The following is a 27500-nucleotide window of genomic DNA, read 5'->3' as shown; positions in this document are numbered from 1 at the left end:
CATTTGCTGTAACAAATCTTCCTGGTTGAAGGCTTATGAGGAAGATAGAATATGAACCACCTCTGGCAAAAACTGGTGAAGCCTAATGACGGAAGTTGAGTAGCCAGGCTGTCAACCGGAGGGTCCGAAGAGAGGGATGGAGCTGCCCTGACATGCGAGTCAGTAAGTCTGGGTGTGGGTCCAGAATCCAAGGAGCGCCCATGAGATAGGGATGGAGAAAAGGGAACCAAATTTGACTAGGCCAGTGTGGGTCAATCAGAATCATTTTGCTTCCCAAGGATTGCGCTTTCTGAATAACCTTTGACAAGAGAACTGGAGGGAAGGCATACAGTAGGACCGGAGGGACAATCGTGGACTAGAGCGTCCCTGGACGACTCCCCCTGAGGGGGGATAAGGGTGTAGTAGCTGCTGCATTTGGCATTGAGGGGGCTGGCAAAAAAGTTTGCAGCAAGGCTGGCCCCACCTGCTGAAAATCTGCTCTGCAACTTGACAATTCAGGGACCACTTCTGAGGCATCAGAATAGCTCTGCGTAGCCAGTCTGCGATCACACTGGACTTCCCAAGAATGTGCATTGCTAACAGAAAACGTTGGGAAGACGCTGCCCACTGCCAGACTCGCACGGCCTCTCTGCAAAGGGGATATGACTTGGTTCCTCCCTGTTTGTTCAGATACCACACCACTGACATATTGCCTGAGTGGATTGCAATAGTCCCGACAGGAAGAAAACTAAGTGCTTGCAACGTTGGTAGCACAGCTCTCATCTCCAGGACATTGGTATGCAGATGCATCTCATGCTCTTGCCACGTGCCTTGGACTGTCCTGCCTAGATAATGCTCCCCCACCCCATCTGGGAGGCATCTGTGGTCACCGGGGGGGGGCAAGGAACGAAGGGCTTTCCCGCATTGAGGTTGCCGGTGTGAAGCCACCAACTGAGATCCTGTTTGCACCTGTCCGAGTAGAATAGGGTGAGAAAGTGGAAGACTGACCACTGGGCGAAGAGTAGCCACTGAAGGAGCCTCCTATGTAACCTTGCCAGAGGGACTAACAATCGTAGCAGCCATTGTACCAAACAATTGGAGGACCCATCTTGCCTTCACTCTTTTCAGAGGGAGCAAGGTGTAAACCTGAGAACTGTCTCTAATTTGGCACCTATAAAAGTGACACGCTGCGAGGGCAACAAGGCAGATTTTTTCCCAGTTCAAGGTGATTCCCAACTGTTATCAGTTGATAGTAGCATCCATGGTCTGAAGTAGTAGATGCCTGGTGGTGGCAGTAAGGAGCCAGTCGTCCAGGTATGGAAACAATTGGAATCCCTGACTGTCTCAAGTGAGCAGTCACCACTGCCATGCATTTGGGAAACACCCAGGGGGCTGTGGTGAGACCAAAGGGCAGGGCTCGAAACTGAAAGTGACTGGCTCCCAGCCGGAAGCGTAGGTGACTTCTGGATGCCTTGTCCATCTTTATGCAGTAGTAAGCATCCTTGAGGTAGATGGAGCACATCCACACTTTTCCCAACAATGGACAATAGACTGCAACGTGACCATTCGGAACTTGAACTTTTGCACATGGGTGTTCAATCGGCAGAGATCCAAAACAGGTCTCAGGTCCCCTGTCCTTTTCGGCACCAAAAAGAATCTGGAGTAAGTCCCTAATCCGATCTGGTCTGAGGGGACATGTTTGATGGCTCCTTTTTCAAGCAGCTTTGAAACTTCTGAAGCTGTGTAATCCCTTTGACTGGGTGGAACATCCGGGATTTTCTTGATCGGAGGGGGATTTGACGAGAAGGGAACGACATTTCCTCCGGAAATTATTCTTAGAACCCATTGGTCCTGGGTGATATCTTGCCAGGCCTCCAGGTATGAGATTCGACCCCCGACTGGCTCCAGAAACACAGTCGTGCCTCCCATAAGGAGCGGCAGTAGGGAGAGCCATGAAGGAATTGCTGTCTCCAGAGTTGCAAGGGCCTCCTCTGCCCCTAGGTCGGAGTCTTCCTGAATAACCACCCCCTCACCTGCCTCTGAAGGAGGGGGTCTCAACTTGTGCACCAGGAAAAAAACTGACTTCTTGAACCTTGGGATAAGGCCTAGAGGGAAGGGAAAAATGGACTCCTATGGCAGACCAAGTTTTTCCCTCTTGCTCGCACCTAGTGAGTGTCTTTCACCTTGGTTCCGAACAAAGAGGAACCAAACAGGGCGTCTGTGAATGAAGACTTGAAGGTGTCTGCGAAATGACAAAGGTGCATCCAGGCCTTTCCAACTCCTTAACTTGCTGCCCTACTCGCTCCCCCGGCTGCGTAGGAGATCAGCCTCATGGAGGAGTTCGCAATAGAATTGAGGGTAGATAACTGAGCGTTTACCTTCTGGGCCACCGCCTCAGAAACATTACCCATGAGAGCATCTCCAAGCTCCTTTAGGAGATCTCTCTGGAGCCATACAAGTGTGATAAGTAATTCAGTGACTAAGGTAAAGGTCGCTGAAGAAAACGTACGCTTCCCGTACTGGTCCATAATCTTAGACTCCTTGTTAGGGGGATGGATGGTGGAAGAAGTCTCAGTTAATTCCTTCTGGGTGGCAGCTGCCACCACGTCATCCACAGGGACTCCCTTGGATAGAAATTCCTTATCAGGAGGGGCAGACAAATTTATTGGGTCTCCTGGGGACTGTTTCCCACACCCTTCGACAAACCAAATCCAGAAGCTCGAAGGGTGGAGATACCCAGGAGGCGGAGGGCTGAGCACCAAAGGCCTTCAAGAAGACAGACTCCTCTTCTGAGGGGGCTTTGGATGGCCGGTCACCTCTTTGCTTCAAAATCTCTAGGATGTCAAAGAAACATTCTCAGAAGATGACTTAGGGGACCCCTCAGATTCCTCGAGGTCAGTGTCCGACGCGAGACTCCTCCTGCCAATGTATGTGCTTCCTCTTGCAAATTTTCTTTCTGGGTGGCTCCTCAGGCAAAAACTCTGAGGAGCCCTCAGAAATATGGGGACCACTCATGGGGGTACCCTGAGGTCTTGAGGCTCCGCTGTCCAGAGATAGACAGTGATCAGAGACCTGCACCGGTGTTGTAGGGAACAGAATGACAGACCCATATGATGCCACTACCTGGCCAGCGAGCTCCGCATGGCCTCAAAGGCTGGCCCTCCTGGATCCAAAGGATGACCAGCCTCCGAAGCAGAGACAGGAGTTGGGCTTCCCCGTGCCGAAGCACCGAGAGGGAGACTAGGAGCAGAGAGGTGTCCCTAAGCCTCTCCCTCGGGTCTGACCAATGAATCCTGAGTCCTGAACCAAGTGGACGGTGCAGGGGTCGGAGCGGACATCGGAACTGACAAGCCAGGAGGGGCTGTCGGAAGTGACTTGGCGACATCACATGGAGCAGGGCACTCCGGCTCCGAAAGTGGAGATGTGCTCGGATGAGGAAGTATCTACGTAGGTTGAAGGACCGGCTCCGGAGCAGATTGGGTCGGAACAGAGAACAATTTAGCCAGTACCGGTGACTGATTAAGTCTCTGCACCACTCTATAGTCGTCCACATCCAAGGTCCTGGAAGATTTGGAGGATAGGGAAGGAGATAGAGACCTCCTCTCTGAAGGAGACCTGCGAGGAGGAGATACCGGCCTAATGCTAGGCAACCGGCTCCGAACAGGCTCCAAGAAAATTGGAGCCGAAGCAGATTCCATAACCGACACTTCCTGCAGCCTCGAGGACAATGGATCAGAGGATGTCGAAGATTTTGCTATTTTCTCAGGCGGCTCCAGGGATACTGATGGTGCCAGGGATCGCTTTTTAGCCTTGGAAGATTCTGCACTCTCCAGACCCTCCTCAAAGGAGGGCTTCAGAAGTCCCTTCAAAATCAATTTGTTCTTCCTTTCCTGAACACGCGGGCTAAAGGCATGACAAAAACGACAATTCCTGGAGATGAATCGGTCCCAGACGGTACACAGTGTCCATCAGTGATGGACACCTTATAACTGCACTTGGAGCACTTCTTGAAGCCCGAGGGTTTATGCTCCTTAGTATCTTTGGACATAGTTACCACAAACAGCAAGTAACTAATCCAAAATTAGACCAACGGTCAAACTGCCACAAGTGCGGGAACAAGCCAAACACCACAAAGACCTCCAACTCAAACGATCCTTAGACACAAATACAAGGGGGGAGGATTAATACCTCTAATTTAAACTGTTTTAGTCCAAGGGAAGGATTTAGCACACAAGGAAAGTGGGACAGACTAGGTCCTCTAACTGAAATGGGCCTAGCCAGTTGGAAACCGCTAGTGAGATACCACAGAATACGGTATAAAAGAAAAAACACAACTTTTCCACAATACAGTCAAGACACAAACAATAGCTATTAAAATAGCTTTTTATTTTGCAAAAAAATTCTGATATACGAAAAGGGTACTTAGCCACAGCCAAGAGCGAGACCACGTCAGAGCTACACGAGCGGCAAACGAGATCTGGGGATAGAGGGCAGTGCAGCATGGGATACCATCTTAGCCCAGCCAATAGAAAGACTTCAAGCTAAAAAGTATGGCAGAGTCTAAGCACACATTTGGCTCCGAACCCACGGGTAAGAATGTAGTAGAGATTGGACTACATAACCTACTGTATGTAACAGTGGCTTGCGGTTTCAAATGTTTGTTTTTCTTCTTACAATGTGGACACTAGGGTTTGTGGCCAAATCCAAAACGGATCAAGGCAGCAAAGGTCAGTGGGTAAGAGTGGTTACCCCAAAGGATTTAGAATGGGACTGGACTAAAGTACTAGATTACTGCAACTCTAGGGGTAGGTCAGATGGTCCATTCTTTTGTCAACAAGGCGAACCTCTATCAGGTGAGAGCAGTTTTAAAGGAGGCAATCAAATTGAGTGGCCTAGACTCAGATAAATATACATTCCTTTCGAATAGGTGCCGCCTCATATACACATGCAATGGGAGCATCACAGACCATGAGGATGGGCAGGTGGAAGTCTAGTGCTTATAAAGGCTATGTAAGATGTAAATGGCTTTAACTCTTGTCCTTTGTATTTCAGTTCTCACATCTTTGGATTGGAAATGCATCTGGATAGTGGGTCATTCTTTCACTCAGACTCCACTGCTTTTTTCAGGGCAGGCAGGGCTTCTCCTCCCAAAGAGGAAAATGAGCTTCTGGCAAAGCAGTTTGGTTTCGGGCATCAGGAATGTGGTGGCACCATTTTAGGGCAGTACTACAGCAAGCTGTAAGCGATATATCTCCTACTGCCATTTTATTGCACCTAGGGGGTAATATTTGTCAACATCCAATAAAAGATCTAATTGGTTTGATGGTACAAGAGGTATACTGTATGCATGAATGCTGGCCACAAGCTAAGTGGTACAGAGAAAGAAATGGAGGTGGGCTAGGTCCATTAAAGCTGTGGAGAGAATGAGTCGGAGAATTAATAATTCTATGGATAAGGTGTTAAGGGACATTAACGGGTTGTACATTCCTTAGCCAGGCATTCGGGTCTGGTGGCCAGACAGGTATAAGGATGGGATTCATTTATCTGAAGAAGGTTTGGGGATTTTTTTTATAAGGAATTGCAAGCTGGTTTAGCTTTGAAGCGCATTCACTTAGGATAGGTTGAGAAGTGCTGGCGGAAGGGAGGAATATTCCTCCCTTCTGCAGCGGAAGACAGGAAAGGTAAGGGAGGCCAAGGTAAGTGTGTGTGTGTGTGTGTGTGTGGGGGGGGTAGTCACAGGACTTTTCAGCTGGGCCTTCCACAGGTCAGACAGCCACAAGGGATTGTTGCCAGGGGACTTACCAGCCCGGAAATGGCTCCTTGGCAGATTGTAAGGCGGCCCAGAGGAATTGTGATGAATTGTGAAATGAAAAAAGTTATGATGTGGGTATGTTGAATCAGAAGGGCCAGATATCAACGTGCTGTCTGTTGTCCTGTAGGTTTAGGAGAAAGCTATTAAAGAAATAGAATGGCCTCCCTGACATTCTTGCTTGTAGGCCAAGTGCATAGTCGTTGGAAGGCTTAGCTTTGTGTGGTCTGTCTTTTCGGAATGTCTATGGATTGTTGGCCGAGACATTTCGGAATGTGAAAACAGAAGATGAAAATACCTGTCGACAAGCTATGCTGAATGGTTCTCACGTTAAAGAGGGCACAGAATCAGCAACGAGGGATGGCGTGACCTGGGCCTGAACAAGTGACACAGTACGAATGGAAGTCTGTGTGGGATCTGCTTTCCACAGGCAAGACAAAAGTTTTTCGGACATCGGTTAGTGCAAAAAAAAAAAAAAAAAAAAAAAAGATCCCAAACAGGGTACTTGGCTTTAGACTTTTTCAGCTGTAATGCAAACTCTGGTAGTGATCGACCGGCACACTTGTGAACTGCTTCTGCTACGAGCTCCACAGCAAGACTGCTGCAATGGCGTCAACTGCCTTGCTTTACAGCACTGACGACCTGACGTCAGTCAACAAGTGACAGCAGTCTATGCAGAAAAACACCAACTCTAGTCTTCAGGCTGGCTGAGGGCTACCACAGCAGGGATAACCCACAGGTGATAACTACAACAGTGGTACATGAAGAACATCAGAAGGCAGATGGAACAAAGGATCATTTCCAGCTAAATAAAGCCACATAAAATTTTAAAAAGGGGAAGAATCCAAGTGTGACATGGACAGATTACAAAAAAAGCATAGGACAGCATCCCACATTCATTGATAAAGGAGTGCTTGCAGATTGAAGGTACATCCTACACTGATCACATAGTGGCAAACCACTTTGCAATTAAGCAATGAGAGAGGGCAAATTACCTCAGGGATAATTCAGAGGAGGATGTTCAGGGTGATTCATTATTGCAGCCATTTTGTCTTGCCCTTAACCCATTATCACATTTAATTAAATGGATTAGGTCTGTTGCAATTTGGCTCCAAGATTTATCAGCTACTTTTTGTGTTGTATATGAGCAAAAGCAATTTTTAAAAAGTTGTAGTACCAAGAAAATATCAATGTAGGACAGTGATCAAAGGAATTGGAATTGATAGCTTGGCAATAACACATGAACAAATGCACATAAAATTCAGTAAGAAATACTTGAGAACAGTCTTTGATGTCAGGGCTGTTTTCAATGAAGTCCAAACTATAAATCAATTTGCTCTTCCTGTTTTAACCAAGTGTAACTGGTTGGCCCCAAAAAGGTATTGGGCAGAAATAAAAATGCTTCATGCTTATCAAATTATATATAAAATCTAAAGAAAATAAGGACAGGAAGCAGTCAACTTATTGCAGGGTGCGATTCTCACAGCAAACTGTCTATACACTGAAAGGCACAGCAATGTAGCAAGATTAATGCATTGGGATTATGCAAACAATACAGAAATCTGTGAGAAGCACTGGAAACAAACCACAAAAGCATGAGGGAATGATTAAGTGAATCACCACATGGGATCACCCACTACAAATAACTCAACGCAAGAAAACCAGATACAGCCGTCCATTTAAAACCAAGAGCACTGAATTGAAATTGTTACACCCAGAGATTAGTGTCTCACACACAAAGGCAGTCACAAAATATCAATATTTGCAGGCAAAAACAAAAAAAAGCAATGTGGAAGGACACACAGACAGTTCAAATAGTAGGAGCAATAGGTATAAAAAAAAAATTCCAGTCATATCTAGACATACCAATAATGAACTGCAGGAGTCAATTCTGTAGACATTCAGGGTGCTGTAAAGAGCACTTTTGGCCAAGACAGACAAGCCATACCAGCTTCATGAACTTTGTGCATAGACTTGGGAATGGGGTCCATTCATGTCATGGTATTAGAAAAACAGACTGAGAAATTAAACTAGGAAAGCCAAACTTATCTCTATGAAGAGAAGTTAAAAGAACCAGTGTTAAAGCAGACTACTTCAAGCTTGTCTCATTTCTTTTTGCTATGCTCACTATAACAAGCCATTTACAGGCAGGCTTAGGGCATTCTACCACAGCTCTGGTTTCACCTGTGGCTTTTAAAAATGGAGTGCAACTTGCACCTCTGGTGCATACTGTTCCAAAGCATCACAAACTGGATTCATTTTTGTGTGTCCAGAACAGCTTTTGCTAGACCATTCTTCAGAAGCATCTGAATTCCATAATTCTCTCCTCCTCCCCAACAATCAAACTTTGGTATTCTACCAAAACAATTTAGGCTAGTGCAACAGTGAGCTAAAATGTTTTACATACTAAACTTATCAGTACACTATTACTGCTGCAGCCGCCATTCCCCTCCCTCCCCTTTTTTACTACAGGTTGTACAACACATTTGTCTCAAACTTCTGAGCCTTAAATGCCCACTGGCTTCTTTCTGCTCAATCCACGCATCATTTAGTGCGTGGAAGGTGTCCTAAGGCTTTGATAAGTTTGCTGGTGTCTATATCCTTGGAAGGATATAACCCAAACAGCTCGGCTACTGCAACAGTGATCTACAAGTACAGAGAGCTAGGTTAAGGGGAAGTACAGTTGTGTACACTTACCATAAATGTAGAGGTTAGAATATGTTCACTGTTGCAGTCATTACATTTGGGTAACCTGCTGGCAGATTGATATTCAGGCCGACTGAGGGCAAAGTCTTGGGTCCTGAGTCGGTTGCAGTCTCCTTTTCCATGAGGTCAGGGGTATAAAACATGCAGCCGACAAAAATAAACTGCAATATATATGTAAATGCAATTGTAGCAGCATAAACTTTACCTTCATCTAAAAGCAAATACACCACAAAGGCTTTAGAATATAGTGAAGGAAAGAGAGTTCTAGAAGAAAGGGGGATGGCGGGTGGGTATCCCTGACTGCAACAGTGAATACACTTGAACATCTACATTTATGCTAAGTGTACACAACTGTGCTAGGTTAGTGTTTCACTGTTGCAGTCATTACATTTGGGTAGAATCCCAAAGCTATGGGTGGGAGGCTGTAACCAAATAGCATTAGGAGCGGCTATAAGGCCCTGCAGAACTGCAGCGGCAAAGCCTGCCTTGGACTTGAGGACCAAATGATAATGCTTTGTAAAGGTATGAACAGAGCTCCAGATAGTAGCTTCTAGAATGTCTTTGGTTGGAACTCCTCTGAGAAAGGCTGCTGAGGTAGATGCAGCCCTGGTGGAATGTGACCAGATTCCCTTGGGCACCAGTTTACCATGATGCAAGTAGCAGAAACGAATGCAGTGGCTTATCCACTTTGAAATTGTCTGCTTTGATATAGCCTTCCCCTCGGAGCCTGCAGCAAATGCCACCAGTAGTTGCTCGGACTTTTACAGATTTGGTCCTGTAAGTAGAATCTTAGTTGTCTGTGTACGTCCAAGGAATGCAGAATCCACCTCCCCTTGTTCTGCGGATTTGGGTAAAATGTTGGCAGGCGAATAGTTTGGTTAAGAGTCACATTGGATACCAACTTAGGCATAAAGGAAGGATTGGTCCTGAGGGACACCCTGTCCGGGTAAAATGTAATAAAAGGCTCCACAGCCAGGAGGGCCTGTAGTTCTGAAACCTTCTTGCTGAAGTGAATGCCAGAAGGAAAGCAGTTTTCCAAGATAACTTTATATCCGCAGTAGCTGCTGGTTCAAAAGGAGGCAGGGTGAGCTTTTCCAGCACAAATTGAGGTCCCATGCAGGAGTTGGTGTTCTGGGAGGCCTTACATTTTTGGCCCCTCTAAGATACTGTTTTAGCAGAGGGTGAGAAAAGATGGGAGGCTTTGTGTTGTAATGAGCAGAGATGGCAGAGGCATGGATTTTTATTGAAGATAGGCCCGTGTCAAGCATCTCCGTCAAGTATTGTAAAATCTGAGGAATATTTGGCTTTGCTGTGTCCGTTCCTTGTGCTGGGTTCCAAGCACAGAATCTCTTCCATTTATCAGCATAAGATTTTCTAGTACTAGGCCTTCTGGCTTCCAAAATGATATCCATCAGATTTACTGAGAGGTGTTGCTTGAATAATTACACGATCAGCCATGCTGCCCAGGTTCAGAGTTTGGAGCTGATTGTGCAGAATTTGACTGCACTGCTGAGACAGTAGATGAGGTATTTGAGGCAAGTACCAAGGAGGGAGTTGAGACATATTTCCTTAGAATTGGGTACCAGTGCTGGCAAGGCCAGTCCGGGGCAATTAGGATCATTTTTGGTTTTTCCTGTCTGACCTTTAGTAAGACCTTGGGGAGAAGAGGCAGAGGAGCAAAGGCATAAACTGAAGGATATGGCATCCACTTTCCATGCTTGTCTGTGATGAGTCCTTTTGCAGAATTTGTCCAGTTGATAATTTTGGGAAGAGGCAAATAGATGTCTGGACTCCCCCATTTCTATGCTATCATGCTGAAGACTTGTGGATCCAGTTTCCACTCGTGAGGGTCCATAAGATTTCTCCTTAGGTTGTCTGCCAGAGTATTTTGTTTTCCTGGCAGGAATGGAGCTTGAAGATGTACTTGGTCCCACAATGCCATGGCTAGTCTGCAAAGGGGGTAGGAATGTGTACCCCCCCCCCCCTGCTTGTTATGTACCACATAACCGTGGTGTTGTCAGTCTATCAGTAGTTGTCCTGGATGAAGCAAGTCCTTGAAGGCTGTCAGGGCATTCTGAACAGCTAACATTTTTGGTTGATACGCAGATGCATTTGTTTTGGGCTCCATATGCCCTGAATGCAACTCCCCACCAGGTGGGCTCCCCAAGCATAGTCTGATGCGTCTGTAGCTAGGGTTTGGGTGGCAGGGGGTAAAGTGAAAGACCGTCCCTTGTTCTAGTGACGTGTCGGCCCACCAAAGAAACTCCTGTTGTAGGCAAGGAATGAGAGGAATCATTGTTTCCAGACTGTGATAATGTTGACTCCATAAACTTAAGATACCATTGTAGTTTCCTCATATGCAGGCTTGCATATGGAATTAGTAGAATGCAGGATGCCATGAACCCCAAAGCCTACAGCATTTGTCTTGCAGGTAACTTTTTTTGTTGCCATCGGTTTGAAGTAAAGTCAGTTGCCTTTGCTTGTCTGGTGCAAGGTAAGCCATCTGGGCAGTTGTATTCAAGCTTGCACCCAGGAATGTAATTTTTTTGAGAGAGTACCGTGATTTATTTTCGTTTATTGTGTACCCTAGGCATGTTAGGAGCCTTTTTACAAACGTCAGATGTTAAAGAAAAATGTCCTTGTTTTCTGCTTGAATGAGACAGTCGTCCAAGGATAGATTTGTATGCTTCTTTGTCTGCAAAATGCAATTGCTGGTGCCAGGCACTTTGTAAAAGACCCTGTTCGCAGTAGATAAGCCAAAGGGCAGTGCAGAGAATTGGTAATGCATAAAACCTGCCTTGAAGCGGAGGTATCTTCTGCACAATTCCCTTATTGGGATGTGCAGGTATGCCTCTGTCTAGAGTCACTAACCAAGCGTTCTTGCCCAGCATGGGCAGACGCTGTTGTAAAGTCAGCATTTTGAATTTTGGGATGTCCAAGAATGTGTTCAAAATTGATAAATCCAGTATTGGACGCCAGGCATTGTCTTTTCTGGGTACCAGGAACTGTCTTGAATAAAAACTGTGTCCTTTTTCCTGTTCTGGTACTGGTTGAATAGCCCCCATATCCATGAGGGATGCAACATGTTTCTAAGCTTCTGCCCACTGATTTTGTGGCAGATCTGGCCAACCGTTTGGAATTGGCAAGGTATGGAAATGAAATCTGTACCCCCTGGGATACTATTAATACCCACTTGCCCTGGGTTAACTGCCAATTTTGAGCATGAAGTGCTAATTTTCCCCCCAAGGGGGCTGCCAAAAGATAAGTGCTTGGTGATGGTAGAGGGAAGTCATTGGGACTGCTTACGGTTGTGCTTTGTTTCCTCCAGATTTGGAGGTAGAGGCACCCCATTGCTTTGACCTGTAAGAACCCTGTGATTGGTAAGTAGAGCCTTTTGAGCGTCTGGATTTGCCTTGTGAGGCTCTGTTGGACACAGGAAAGGACCAATTTTTAGTAGGCCAGTGTCTACTGAATCTGGGTGGCTGCATTTGTAAGAAATCTGTTACAGTTTGCATAGATTTAGCTTAGACTTCCATTTTCTTTAAAACCTCTTCTGCCTTACCAAACAGAGTATCATGCTGTAAATGTGCATCCAACAATTTAGCTTTAACATGATCAGGCAGACTGCTCCTTGAGCCAGGCATGCCTTCTAATCACAGATCCAGTAACTGCGGCCCTGCAAGAGGCCTCCAAGGAATCAAAACCACATTGCAAAGTATGCTTTCCAACCTGTTCTGCTGCATGCAATAATTCCTGTAATTCTTTATTTTCCACACATTCAGAAATCAACAATTTGCTGTTTTAATAATCCCATAACATGCTGCTGATATTTCAGCATATGAAACTGGCAGTTTAAGGCCCTAACTGCCAAGGTTGTAGATGTATAAACCTTCTTTCCCCATCTATCCAGCGCCCTGGAATCTCTATCAGAGGGGGTAGGATTCTTGGCTGTAGAGGCCTTTACACCTTTGGGACCCTGTGAGATAGTTTCAGGATCAGCAGCAGGATTTTTGAATAAAAATTTGTGGGAGTCAGGAACCCTGTAGTATGTCTGGCTTACTAGGAGCCAGAGGTAGGGAATCAGGAGCCATGCTTGATTCCGAAAACACAATGTCTAATACAGGAGGTACAGCCAAAGGCCTATGTTGAGGAAGGAAATCCCTAAGCCTCTTTCGATTCCGAGAATTCCTGACTCTTGCAATGAAAATGTTCCCTTAAAGTATGCAAGGTTTCTCCAGATGGGATGGATTCTTCTGCATCTGAATCCTCATATGGTGGTATAGAAAATTCCTGATCAGAAGAGGAATTAGAAGAAATAGAAACATGATCTGAAGATTCATAATCAGTGTCTTGCCTAGGCCTCTTATCGGGGGGGTTGGGAACCCCTGAGCAAGGTAATTAAGTCCTCAGCCATTTTGATCTGTTTTTTAGGCTTAGGGGCCTGAGCACGTGGCTCATGCGTCAGTTTTTTAGACTTTGTTTTTGAGGCTGGCGTTGGTTTTATATAGAAATATTGAGGCCTGAAAAACACCCTCAGAAGCCAGTGCCTGCTCAGCAGCTCTGGAAACATCCGAGGGAGAGACATCCGCGGGTACAATACTCAGAATCTCACAGCATACCGACTCCGCATGGGTCTCGGTAGAGGCCTGCGACTCAAAAGTAGTGGGTATCAGGGGCTGTGAAAGCACCTCAGAGTACCGGCGACTGGCTTAGAAGTTTAGTCAGTTTTGGACCTCGACAGTCTGTCCTTTTCTTTGCGTTTTTTGTGAACTCCGGTAGTCGGATTGTTAGACTACATTTCAGGGTAATTAAATCTGGATCCAAAATATTTTGAAGCAAAGATATACCGACGCGTAATGGTGCGTTGTTATATCTAGCACAAAACCGACAGCAAGACACGTTATGATCTGGGCCTAGGCAAGGAATACAGTACAAATGAAAATCCTTGAGGTATTTGCTTACCACAAGTAATGCAATGACTTTTACTGACATCGGTAAGGAGCAAGAAAAAGTTTCCCCAATGGGGTACTTTTAACTGAAGACTTCTGTTCTGAAACTAGAATGCGAAAATTTCAGGAGTTGGCCGACCGGCACTTGCGAACTGCTTCTGCTTCGGGCACCGCGTGGCAAAGAAAGACTGAATAAAATGGTGTCTGCTGCATGTTTTATACCCCCGACTACATGGAAGAGGAGACAGCAACCAACAGGACCCAAGACTTTGACATTCAGGCTGACTGAGGGCAACCTGCCAGCAGATTACCCAAATGTAATGACTGCACACGAAGATCAACCCATTATGAATCATTTCACTTGCTGATCCCGGTTCGCTACACAACGAGGAAATTAAAGCTACTGACATTTCAATAAAACTAACAAGCCTCACTCTCCGTCCACCCAAAAGTTAGTTGCATGCAATAATGAACCAGGAAAGGACAGTCTAGTGACTCAAAGTACTCTTACCTTCTGATCTTCTGTCCGAAAGCCATGTTTGACAAAGTTGATAAATTTAGCTTCAATCTTTGGAAGAGTTACACCCTAAAAGGAAAAAGTAACTGATCAACACTTGCAGTTAAATGTTAGTTCATAAGTACACACTACTTTCCAAGAAACATTCACCAGCTTGTTCCTATCAGGAGAATCAAGATAGGGCTCCAAATAAGGAACACTGTGCGTATATAATGTGCAGTCTGCCAGAAAGTTTGAAGGTAAACAGGACATGTGAAATTTCCTCCTTTACAAAACAAGCATCTACAAAAATCTCAACTTTAGCAAAGTGCAATCGTGTAAATCAAAGTTACGTTTGGATGCTTCCAATGACAGCTGCCAATTACTTCTCAGACTAACAAAATATTAAACATTTACCAGCTGGACAAGAAATCACAAAACTTGGAACTCCAAGACAAGCCCTACAAGTCATAATAATGCAATTAAATACACAGGCAGGAAGATATGAGTCATGAAAATACAGCTGCTCAAACTTTAATACATCTGTAAAGGTCTGAGCAAACGTCACTGATGCAGTATTTAATGAACTTGGAAAATCTCCGATAGACTGCTAAATAGACTTCCAGAGCTCTGTGTGAACCCCAGAGGGGATATGTTCTCCCAAGATCAGTGGGACACTTCGTAGAAACTGAAGTGCAGCCTGCGCCATCCTTGGTGCCACTTCTAGCTTTTTATGGATACAGCATCATATATGGATACAGCATCATCAGAACATGTACCTGGCAGAAGAACCTGGCTTTGATTAGATTACACTGTCTTCCAAAGTGATTGGAGTGGCCAGGAAGGAGGGTTCCTGTCCTCAGATACTCTGGGAGCAACTTTATGGAGTAATTAGGGAAAGGAACCATACAGCGGTAGTCACTATATGAACCCATTTGGTTTTGAAAACTAAGTACACGGGAGAGGAGGGGGGGGGGGAGATTGCTGTGGCACTATTGTACAACACTCTGCATGGAGGTTCACAATCAAAGCCTGTACTGAAATGCTCCTAAAATGAAGCAATGATGGTGGCTACCTTGGTAAAGTGTGCTTTGACCTGCACCTGCCCATTTATCAAGGTGGCTAGAAACCTACACCATCTTTTAGCTATCAAGCCAGGATGCTAAAAATCTGCCTACCCTGGTTTACTAGCATGAACACAAGTAGTTCTGATAGCTTTAGGTCTCCGTTTTCAATGGAGTACCTCAGTTAACTATATATTACCAATTAGCTCACTGAACACCAGCAACACTGCCAGACATTTGAGGATTATCAGGGTGATCTCTAGGTATTCAAATGTGTGCTCTTAACTTCAAAATCCCAATATAAAAAGCTGTAGAAACATCACAGCTTCAAGCCTGTATGACAGGCAAGTGTGAAAGGACACAGCAACAGCTGCAAAACCAACAGACGCTTCTTTGTGAACGAAAGGACAGAGTACTGATGTTCATACAAAATTATCCTAGTGCAACCTCCAAGAGAGCTTTTACAGACAACTTCAAGCCAAAAAAAAAAAAAAAAAAAAAGAGTCTGACGTACTTTTAAACAGCAGCCATCACTTTTCCCTCCTACCAAAAAGCTGAAAGATTGCTTTGGCAAAAGCATATCAATTGTTCCTCTCCCTGGGTTTCAGCTTGCAAAAGCCCTCAAGGACATATTGAACTTGTTTTCATGACACCAAACCTCCTGCGATGACAACTTTACATCCTCTAGGGAGGGGGCTTCCACATACTGGGAGTACTGACCAATTCTTTCACTGCCTTTTCCATCTCCCCATCACAAGGGACAGGAAAGGTGTATACCAAACAGAGACAGAATGATGGGATATAGCGGCAATGTTCCCAGTACTTTAACATAGACTGTTATGGTCATAGTCCAGCACCACTATGCTCTTCATTGGTATCACTGCTACAGCAAGACTAGTCTGTGGGAAAGGACTAAAAGTAGCAGCCACCATGAGCCTGTGGTAGCTGCAGCATACTCTAAAGACCTGAACTATGCTGCTCCAGGACTACAACTGTGCTCCGGGTTTAGGCGCCTAGGCAGCGAGACATTTCCCTGTGGTACAGTTTGACTGGGGCACATGGCTGAAGTGACATTCAGCTGCAGAGAAATATGGCTGTTTGCAAATTCCCTGTGGGCAAAGCAGCACATACTGTCATGCCCACAGCTTTAATAACCAAATGCATGGAGGCAGAAGTAACGAGTGCTGTGCTCAGTGTACAGTACATACTTGTGTAACCAAGACATGTAGAAGTGTGCTACAGCAAGCAGGAAATCTTGCCTGGTTCTGTAGTCACATTTATGCTCCAGTATGCATTTTAGGTAATGTTCCCTAGGCACTGTGAAGGGGCTAGTGGTCCACAAGATTATAAAGGCACTGCCCATTGTGCACTACATTTTTACTCCCACTGACATGGCCTCTTTTACTCCCAATGACATGGCCTCTGGCCAGCCTGCTGCTGACACCTGCATATTGCCTGCTGTCTCACGTTCCCTTGGGGACCATGGACATGGTCTCCCCCTGTGCATTTGGTTATTGAAGTTGTAGGTATGGCAACACATTCTTTGCCCACAGGGAATTTGCAAACAGCCACATTTCTTTGCAGCTGAATCCCACTGCAGCCATTTGTCCCCAGTCAAATGCACCACAGGGGAAATGTCTTGCTGCCCAAGCACCTAAACCCCTGTGCTCCACAAAGATGTTACAGTGGCTCAAGTTAAGGCCCCTCCAGGGCTGTTACATCCTACAGCAAAAGTAATGCAAACTGCACTAGCAATTTAATTGTTTGCTGCCTGTGTAAAATTTAGTCTATCAAATCTCTCCCCTTGTTTTGGGACCTGTGATCAAGTAAATGCATAGCTTCTGATTACGTGCCAACACACTGCAATGGGCACAAAAGGAAGAATTCTACACTTGCTTCTTTGCACGTGTAGGACTTGGTGATGCATGTCCATTAACAGTAGTTCGAAGTTCAGAAATTCCCCGCTTAAGTCACCAAAAATGCAGTAGTGAAGGCAACTTATAACCACAAACGCTTGAAAGTGGTCACTTGCCTTCAATAATACTTGTATCCAACATTCAGCCTGGCTTTCAGGGTCAAGCATTCCCCTGGCTATTACTTAACCTTGGCTGTCGTCCTGTACACCTGCTATATAGGCAGTGCACATCGGCACCATCTCTATTTTGTTGCGCCTCATTACATCAAAGCATAGCATACAGGAGAATCACACCCCAAAACTGGAAAAAACAAACATTTCTTTTTCAGGTACATCTTAAACTTTTCATTAGTAAATGTGTCTGTATTTAGTACACCCCAAAATGGCCAGAAAGGGGCAGTCATGCTGTTTGTCAACGCTTTTACCTCTTGATTCCAATTTAGCAGAACAGATGTCCCTATGAGAGGGTAGTATACAAAGATTCTGTTCCCAGCCTACAACAGTACTGTGACTGCCTACTTTTGACAGTCATTACTTTACTTTCTTTGATTTTTATTGGCCATCTCAGACTCCTTAAAATATTGTATGTTTGAATGGCAGACTTGAAAATACTTAAAAAGCAGTTGACTTGTAATAACTATAGTTCAGTGTTAAAATGAGAGAAAACTGACACTCAAGATTAACAGGGGTAGTGCAGAGTTGTTTCATTTGCATCTAAAAGCCAAGCCTGAAAGCAATATATTTACTCAACAGTACAGGCTACAATACCAGAGGTGTGATGCTGGCAATCTGCAACCAATAAGGCACTCAAACACCAATGTTTAAGTAGTTACCGTAATGGCTCTGTCGTTGGAATAAGTGACTGACCCAATTATTCGGCCACTCCTAATTTTCGTAATGCAAGACCTGAAAAAGAATAATTACATTAAGCAACTTCTGTATGGGACATGTTTAGTGCTGGATTACAGGGAAGGAAGATCACTTGCAGCGAGTGCTTCCCTAGTAGGTCTGCGACCTGGAGAACCCCAACCCTCCTGAAAGATTAGCTGTGTAAAATCTTACAATAACCATAGATGTCCTTTTCTTCCATGCTGCAGTATTCTCACTGTGAGATCCTCTACCTCAGGCGACTCAAATGTCCAGATCCTATGCAAAAGCTTAACCCTAGTTGCTGTCAGGTGTGTGGGACATCACACACTGCCATAAACTATGGGCCTCAAGTATGACATCTGCACAAACAGACCTCAGAACAGACTGCCAAGTCGGACAGCTTAAGGAGAAGAATACCATCCAGAAAGGGTAAATGAGATGAAGGGGGTAAGAGGGAGGACAGGAATATTGCAACATGAAAGACATCTATAGTTATGGTAAGAATTTTTTAAAATGTATGTCCTGTTCTCATGTTGCAGTATTCTCACTGTGGGAAGAGTACCACAGCTCAAGAGGTAAGGGTGGAGGAGGAAGTAAGTTTCCAGGAAGCCATAGAAGATGGCTTACAAATCCTGCCCTGGCTCTGGATATATTGTTCAATTTGTAACGTTTGGTAAAAGTGTGCACAGAGGACCATGTGGTTGCCTCTAATATGTTTGTACCCAGGCCTTTGAGGAAGGCTCCTGAAGAGGCCACTGCTCTAGCAAAATGGGCTTTAACCTTGTAGGGTAAAGTCTTTGCCATGAAAGGAGCAACAGAAGGTAATAGTTTTTTGTATTCAAGAAGATAGTTTGGATACAGCTTTCCCCAGGGCACTGGGGTGGAAGGCTTGATTGGACCGGCTAATGCTCTTGTCCAGGTAAATCTTAATTGCGTGTGGACAAAGGGAATGGAGCACTCTACACAGTCATTCTGAGGTGAAGGGAAAAAGGACAGTAAATGCATAAACTGGTTGAGCAATAGCTCGTCGACTACTTCAGGCATGAAGGATTGATGCAAAGGGTAACCCTGGCTTTGTGGAAGATTGTGTAAGGTGGGAAAGCCACGACAACTTGCAGCTCAAGAGACTCCTAGCTGAAAAGGGCTACTAATAGGACGGTCTTCCAGGTATACATCTGCAGAGAGGCAGAGCTTGCCAATTCAAAGGGGGGAATTGAGATTTTCCAGTATGTAGTTCAAATCGCAAGGGGGGGGGGGGGGTAGATTTCCTCAGTGGTCTGATGTGAAGAACCTCCAGTCTGGAAAAGAGGGGAGGTTCCATAGCTAAGCAGGAAGAGATGGCAAGACAAGCGGACTTTCTCTGAACAGTATGAAGTTCTGATTTTAGGAGATCACACAGGCTAGAACTAGGGGTACATCCACTTGGTAGGGGAGTAGTTCCCTCTGGAGACACCAAATGGATAACCTTTTCCATTTGGAAACATAGGATCTCCTGATAGTGTATTTCCTGGCCTCCTGCAGGACGGCCAGCACATCCTCAGAGTATAGGTGTCTGAAAGGGGATCTAAAGTTAATCACCCACAGTGTTAGGCTGAGTGTTTCCAGGTGTGGGTTAATCAGAGATCCCTTCTTTTGTGTGAGCAGGTCCACCTTGCGACGCAACTTGCGACGATTGCCCTTGGCTAGAGAAAGGGGAACCAATGCCACCTTGGCCAATAGGGGATCACCAGCAAGACTTTCTGAATGGGTGGGAAGGTATAAAGAAACAGTCCCTTCTAAGGAATTAAAAATGCATCCACTCTCCAAGCTAGTGGGGAGGGTTCTCTGGAGCACAATATCAGCAGTTGTCAGTTCTGAGGGGAGGTAAACAGATCTGTGGTGTGCCCCACTGGTGGCCAATGTCTAAAAACACATCTTTAACATCCATTCGTGATGTTGAGAAGGATGTGCTGACAGCATCTGCCTGACAGTTGCCTTGGGATGGAATGTAGACAGCCTCCCAGTACAAAGTCACACTGCAGGCAAACTCCCATGCCTGTACTGCAAGTCTGCAAAGTAAATAAGATCTGGTCCCTTTTAGTTTGTTGATGTATTGCATCACAGTTGTGTTGTCTGAAGATTTGTAGAGGTTCTGCTCGAGTTAGAGGAAGGAAGGTCTGTAGGGCTAGCAGGACAAGTCATTTCCCTCATGTAGATATGTTTTGTCTGGCAGGAAGGCTCCCACTGAGCCTGCACCTTGAGGCTGTTCATAGTGGCCCCCCATCTTAAATCCAAGAAATCTGTATGCATAAACAGGGCTAGTTTGGCGAATTGCAGAAGTAGGGCTGGACTCAGGATTTACTTGTTGGATCCACCACCTCAACTGTCTTTAGGCAGGGTGGGAAGGGTACCTGAAACTCCAGGGGGAGATTGTGTTGTGACCAGACATTTTTCAGGTACCAATGGAACTTCATGTGCAGCCTAGCTAAGGGTAGCATAGGAAGCACAGCTGCTATGAGGCCTAGAAGCCTGAGAAACAGCCTGGCAGAAGTGTGGCTGACCAGAAGCTGCCTTTGGAAAAAGTTTCTTAGGGAGTATAATTTGTCCTGGGTAAGGAAGGCCTTCATCAAGTTTGTTCTTATCCTGCAACCCAAGAAGGTTTGGTCTTGAGTTGGGGTGAAGGACTGTCAGGTTGAGGGTGAAGCCAAAGCTCTGAAGCAGGGACATAAATGGGTCCAGAGTATTTTCCTCTTCTGCTAGAATGAGGATGTCGTCCAGGTAAGGATAAATTTGTAAGTCTCTTGCTCAGCAGTAAGCTATTGCTGGGGCAAGACGCTTTGGTTTATCTACTGCACCAAGGATCTTCACAAAGGGCAAGGCAGTAAACAGTGAGCAGGGTACAGCAAAACCTTCTGTAATTTGGGTGAATGGGAATGTGGAGGTATACCTCCTTCATGTCCAAGGTGGACATGAACGCACTAGGTGACAGTAGTGGAAATAGGGTTTAGAGGGATAACATTTTGAAAGAAGGGACCTGCAGGAAAGGGTTTAACTGGGACAAGTCCAGATTGGGCCTCCCAAGGGCCATCCTTTTTTGGCACAGGAAGTCTGGAGTAGAACCACCAACCTTCTTACCCCAAGGGTACCCTTTACATAGTCGCTAGTGATAGATCTTTGATAGTCTGTGAAATTAGGTGTACTGTTTTTTTTTTTTTTGGAGAAAGGTATGCCCTGTGGTCGGGGTTTTCCTTCCAGGTCATAAAGTACTCTTTCCACTACTGATAATACCCAGTGGTCTGAGGTAGCCTCTTTCTAAAAGGCTAGACAATGAGGCGGGTGGCTGAGGCGGTCACACACTGTCTGGAAATGGCTGCCTGGGGTGGGTTGAGAAGAGGCTATCTTAGGGGCGGTAGCCTTTCTAGATACTTTCTTGTGCCTCGAAGAGGAGGAAGGTGGGTCAGGAGCCCACCTAGCAAAGGTGGGCTTGGCTGGGTAGTTTCTATAAAACTTTGGAACCAGTGAGAACAATAAAATGTTTGAGGTCCTGGCATTTTTTTACTTTTTCGTTGGAGGCTTTTGAAAAGTTCAGATTGTTTGCCAAACAGGAATTTATGGTCTAGGAGTGCATCCAAGATTTTGTTTTTAGTCATCAGGAAGTGGCTTTAGTCTGAGCTATGAATACCTGCGTAGTACAGAGGCTGAAGATGCAGTTCTGGCTGAAGCCTCAGCAGCATCATTGCTGCACTTTAGTGCCTGGCAACCTGTGCTGTTTCCGAGCTTAGATGTTCAGTGCTTTGTTTGGTGATTCAGGCAGGGAAGAAAGTAATGAAGTTGCCTCGGAAACAAAGTCCAGGGCATATCTGACCATGCAAGTCTGATTGCCCTGAAGGCTAGAGTGGAAAATAGGTAATTTTTTTCCCCCAGTCTGTCCATGACCTTGCTGTCCTTGTTGGATGGCAGAAGGGAGGAAAAGCGAATTTGTCTAGATTATCTGGGGCCACTGCAATTACAGCAGGATCTGCCATAGGTGGCTTGAGGTACTTGTGGTCAAGTACTAAAACTAGTCAGGTCTCGGGTACCAGGGGCTGTGATTCAGGGGTCTTAAGAGGCTGAGGCAAATGCATCCAGGTAAGCTGGAATCACAGGGGGGGCTTGCACAGGGAGAGGGGGACTCCATTTGAAGTAATACCTTTTTTGTACGTCATGTGTGTGGTGTCCCATTTGAAATAAATAGTCTCCCCAAAAAAGTGCTCTCCAAAATGAGAGGGAGTTAGGAGCAAGTGAAGTTGCAGGCTTAAAGGCCATAAAGGCCTGTACTACAGACTGGGGGAAAAAAAGTTTGTCTGGTTGTTCTTCAGCTGGAATAGTTAGGCGTTTAGTTCTTTTGTTATCTCTTAAGGGTAGTAGTCTTAGTGGTAGCTAGAGAAGGAGCAGGCCTAGATATAATGGGATAAGGGAAGTATTTGCCCTGGACAGCACACCCAACTTTCAATGCTTTGAGAAGCTGTGGACAGAGGAGCACATGGCTACCTTTAGGATCTCAGACATAAAATCACTGAGGAAAGAAGTGGTAGCTTGCTGCGCCCCCTGAACAGGGGTTTGTCCTTCCACTCTAGGGTCATGCCACGAGCCTCATGACTAATGCAGCGTACAATCCATTTAGAGATGGACTATTACGATCAGCCCTCAGTTTTCTGCAAGGGATACAAAATTAAGACTTTCTGGTAAGTTAAGCTTCATCCATGTAATACACAAATCTTAAAATTGCCCATGTATGCCCAGAATATAAAACCCTTTTCCCTTTATTCCAAGGCCCAGAAAAGTTGGACTACTTGGTTGTAGGCTACTTCTATGACTTGACAAACTGGGACAAATGCTAAAGGCTACACTTTATGAAACACTGCATACATCTCTGCACACCAGATAGGAGTTCCAAAACTCTTCCACGGGTAATACTAAGGAATCTTAGTTTTCCAGGCCAGAAACTTTAACGATACTACAGTGGCTGGTTCAAAAAGGGACGTTATTTTCCTTAAGGTTATGTACGCTTGGAATGTAGGGATTCAAAGCGACTAGCAGAAGTGGCTGACTAGCAGAAGTGGCTGAAAGATGGACCTTTCCACAGCACAAGTTAAATTAATGAAAAGCAGTTCAGACAGATGCTGAAGAACCATTGGCACATCCACCAGTTTTGGGTTCTGCTTCACCATTTGGCACCACAGGAAGATTTGTTTAGCAAAGTGGTTTTCTTGTAAATAGTTACACTTTCCCTCAATTGTTTTTCTTTGCCTTCAACACCTTTATTTTTGGGTTGTGGTAATTAGTTCCAGTGAGACAGCTTAGGTTGCATTACAGACCCTGTGCTATGGCAAGAAGAGGCTTCTTAACCATCTTCAGCTGGTGGGAGAACCAGTGCTGTAATGGCCAGAAGGGGTTTAAAAATCACTGTGCTCTCCTCCAGCGTCTGATCTACCCTGCAAACCAAGGATACTGGGTGGGGTGCGATAAGCACAGTAGACCTGTCAAAAAGAAGAGGAAGTTAGTTTGGGGTCTGCAGAATTTCCTTGGCCATCTGTTGCTCAGACAGAAATGGGTCAATCGCTGGCACACTGTTTTGAGGTCCATGAAGGTTTCACTGCCCAGCATCCAGTCATGTAGATCTGATGAGGCCCTGCTCAACTCTGGTATGAAGTTCTTGCAGCGATAAGAAACTTGCATTGAGGAGCATGTTAGGCAGCACTGCCTGCTCTCTAGCCTGCATGGATACCCTGCAGAGGTGGAAATACAGCTGTTTTATCAACATGTAATTTTAGATGCTGATGTCATTACTATTGCAGTCAAAGCTTTGGGGATATCCGCCGCGGGCCGATTTCTACAGCAGGTTCATAGGAGGGTACTAGGCTATTGGTCCTAGGGCCTATATAAACCTAGCCAAAAGTGTACCCTGGCTTTTGCCACCCAAGAAAATTATTTTACTATGCCCCTGTCGAGCAGAGCCACAGAAGTGATCCCCGGGGTGAATTTCCCATCTCCCATCCAATCAAGATTTTTCTTGGAGTGCTAATGAGGAGCTCTCCGACAGATAGGTAGTCTGTTCCAGAGTATGGGAAGTCTCTGGGACAGGAATCTATCCCTCCAGCATGCTCCGTTTATTGTGGTGACAATGTTTAGATCCCTAGAGCGTGTAGCTCGGAGGGATTGGGATTTCTTTAAGTGGAGCATGTCCAACAGCTCTGGGCTTGACATAGCTTTGTATGTTAGGCAGAGATCGCCTCTGAGTAGGTGATATGCGACGGAGTAAAGCTAGAGTTTTTTTGAGACAGTCTGCATAGGGCATCTGTTTGAGGCCAGTAATCCTCTTTGTATTTCTGTGGCCTTTCCAGTTGTTGCAGATGTCTTGTGAGGTACATACCAAAAGGAGCGCTGTACTCTATAACGGGTCTAATGAGTGATGAGTAGAGGGGAACAATGACCTCTTTCTGGATGAAAAACCTTTTGTGATGAGGTGAGACATGTAGAAGGATTTCCTGACCACTGTGGCGATGTGATTATCAAAGGAGAGACTACTGTCCATCTGTGTCCCAAGGTCTCATCACATTTTAGGCGTTAAAGTAGACTACCAGCTATGTGGTAGTTCATGGGTACAGAGTAATTACCAAAGGGGGTGACAATACACTTTTTGGCATTGAGCTTCATGCCATGGCTTTGACACCAGGCCAACAGCCCATACCCCCCTCTTCCAACCTCACACCTCCCCACTAAGTCTCCACCTCAGACAGCTGTCTGCTCCTGTTATTTCTTGCCCCAGAGAAGGGTTTATCCAGATTACAGAAAAAAAAGCCTGTGAAAAAGGAAGTCTGCAAGACACAGAAGGAACAAGTCTCTCAAGACTAGTGGTGCAGGAAGACTGACTAGTCAAGAATGAAGGACAGGATGAGACCCCACCACAGTCCTGGGGTACACAGCTGCTTCAAAAGGATGGAAGGAGACCAGCAGACCACACTAGTAAATACATGAACATCTACAATGATACAAGTTGACAACCTAAGGACACTACATTCTCCATGCAAGAAACTGCCAAGTCAACTTCCGGATGTCTGGCACCCTTAAGGATAGCAGCACAATGTTCTTTAGGACTGTGCAGTGCCAAACCCTGCTCTAGCCCTAGACAAGTATAGGCAGTTATAGCCAGCAAGAGTGGACCAAGGATCAGGTAGCACCTTCTAAAATTTTATTTTGCAGATGCTCCTTTTAAAGCTACAGCTATGGTTGTGTGGCCATATCCCTGGTAAAATGGGATTTTATCCTCCATGTTCACTGTTTTCTGGAGAATTTGTAGCAGAAAATAGGTAACCCATTTGGGTTGACCCATCTCAAAGCAAACCATATCCCTTTTTGTCTCCTGCAAAAGCTACAAGAGACTGACAAGTCTCTGTATGCTTTTATTCTGTCTAGGCAGAGCACTGTGTGCACATCAAAAAAATGAAGGGTTTTCCTATTTGTTTTGTGGCTAAAAGGGAAAAATGGGAGTTGATCAGACTAAGTCAATAAAACTGCTGTCAGGACTTTCGGCATGAATGAGGGGGTTAGTGTGGAACACAAGGATGGATTCCTTACACAAGAGGACCTTTTAATTTACAAACCCTACGGGTAAAAAACCTCCACCAGGAATACAGTGTTATGAAATATTTTATGGTGGCTGTTACTGCTGCTTCAAAGGGTGGTATGGTCAGATTCAGAGTCCGAAACCCAGGGCAGTACAGCTGACATGTCTGGAGGTCTGACATGCCTTTAAGGACAGTAAAACGTCTTGCAAGTGGTGGGTTAAGTAAAACCCAGTTGCAGCAAACAGGTGGACTTTAAATTGGAGTACTGCCAGATCACTGGTACCTCTAATTCTGCATGCATTAAATCCTTCCTTTACCACCACAGGGAGAATCTCCTTCATTTACTACCACAGGGAGAATCTCCTTCCAGATTACAAAAGAGGACTTGAGTGTTTTCTTCTTGACCTATCACACTATGATGGATCCATCTGACAAAGGGTGCCCAAGGGTGAAAAAGTTAAATCTTCCAACCAATTCAACATGTCCACTGTTTGGGCAAAACAAAAGTGCTCTTTCCTGGCCATAAATAGTTGGAGAATCAGTGCTGCCTTGGCAAAAACAGATGCAAAATCAGGATCACTTATTCCTGGATCAAGCTTTGGATTATGGGTAAGGGCTAAAAGGCATATAGGAACCCGCTCCTATAGCTGGAGATGTCCACTGCCCAAGCTTACTGGGTGCAAGAACCTGGAACAGAACCTTTTGATATGGACGTCCTTGCAGGATACAATATTTACTTGGAGAACAGCCTAACATCCCGGCGTTGTGCGTCAGACTTGTATCCTTCGTGAAAGACACAAGGTAAATATGACTTAAACACCTAATCCTCAGAACTGAAGTGCACCAGGAGAACTAAAGCAACCCCTGAAAAAGCAACATGCACATCCAGAAAGGGAATAAAAAGGAAACAAGGAGGCATCTTGGCCAGAAGTAGGGCAACAGAAAATGGGAGGGGGGGGGGGGGCAGGATGGAGAGATACTGCCATGGTGAAAAGGACATTATGTTACCATATGTTCCACAATTGTACTATGCCCTTTTCCTCATCACTACTGCAGTATTCTTTACTCTTGCGAGTGTACACAAGGCTACTGGAAAGTATGAGGAGAAAAGCAGAGAACCACCCAACAAGCCAGCGAAGGACAGCTCAAGCAAACTGCAATGGAAAAGACATCTCTTGTAATTGTTAACAGAAGACCAAGTAGCAGCTTCAAAGACTGACCTAGTATACAGAACCTTGAAAAGAGGCAAGAGGAAGGCTGCTTGCTGTGAACAGAACAAAGAAACTGCCAAACCCAATTTCCTAGCATGAAAGGAAACCATTTCCTCAGATTTTCTTACGCAAGCAAGATGTGCTATGTAAATCCAAGGTGCGCAGTCCTCTCACTAGAAATCTGCGAGTAACTAAGAGGCAAACTGAATGGACTGATTCAAGAACAAACTAGCCACCTTGGTCATAAAAGGATTGGAACGAAGACACCCTGTACCAAATCAATATGAGGAGCCACTATGAGGGCTTGATGTTCAGAAACCACCACCAATACATTCTTCCAAGTACAATGTTGAAGGGAAGGAGGAAAAACTCAAATGGAGACAATTTTATGAACAAAATTAAGGCCCCAACGGAGGAATAGGCTTTCCTGGAGGCTGCCTTTCATAAGTACTTCAAAACTAGACCAGTGGTGGACTAAGGCAGAAATAGCTTACAAACTTTAAACAGTACTATGTCAAACTAGCATTGTGCAACTAAAAGGATGGTAGGGAACCCCACACAAGTGCCTGGTCATGCTTAGACAGAAAACCTATTCCATTTAGCAACAAGAATTTCTGCCTTCCTGCAAACCCAAAAGCACATCCTCAGAAAATTGGGGTTTTGGTGCCTGAAAGGAATCAAAACTCATCTCTCACAATGTCAGCAGAAGTGTGCACAATACGTGAAGATCCATCCTGTAAGACATGGAATGACAGGCCCTGACCAGGTGAAACAGGAGGGGAAGGAAAAAAAAAAAATCTGTCTGTGCCAGTGTCAACAGTGGGATTTTGGGCACGTCCCACATGATCTTGCATAGGACCCTGAGTAGTACATGAGAAAAGGGATGTATACAAAGACAAAAGATTGATTTTAGGC

General features: G+C 45.2%; 1 protein-coding gene across 3 annotated transcripts in view; it reads right to left on the bottom strand.

Moving 5' to 3' along the window:
• Positions 1–27500, bottom strand: part of NPM1 (nucleophosmin 1) — a 367407-nt gene that overhangs the window by 27763 nt on the left and 312144 nt on the right. For all 3 annotated transcript variants that reach the window (XM_044069094.1, XM_044069097.1, XM_044069095.1), the window contains exon 10: positions 13955–14029. In XM_044069094.1, the coding sequence (XP_043925029.1) occupies positions 13955–14029 (75 nt within the window). The remainder of the gene's footprint in view (positions 1–13954; positions 14030–27500) is intronic.

This window comes from Protopterus annectens, chromosome 4.part0, assembly GCF_019279795.1.
Source record: "Protopterus annectens isolate FY-2018-M chromosome 4.part0, PAN1.0, whole genome shotgun sequence".
NCBI lineage: Eukaryota > Metazoa > Chordata > Ceratodontiformes > Protopteridae > Protopterus > Protopterus annectens.
This window is presented reverse-complemented; position numbering and strand designations above follow the sequence as displayed.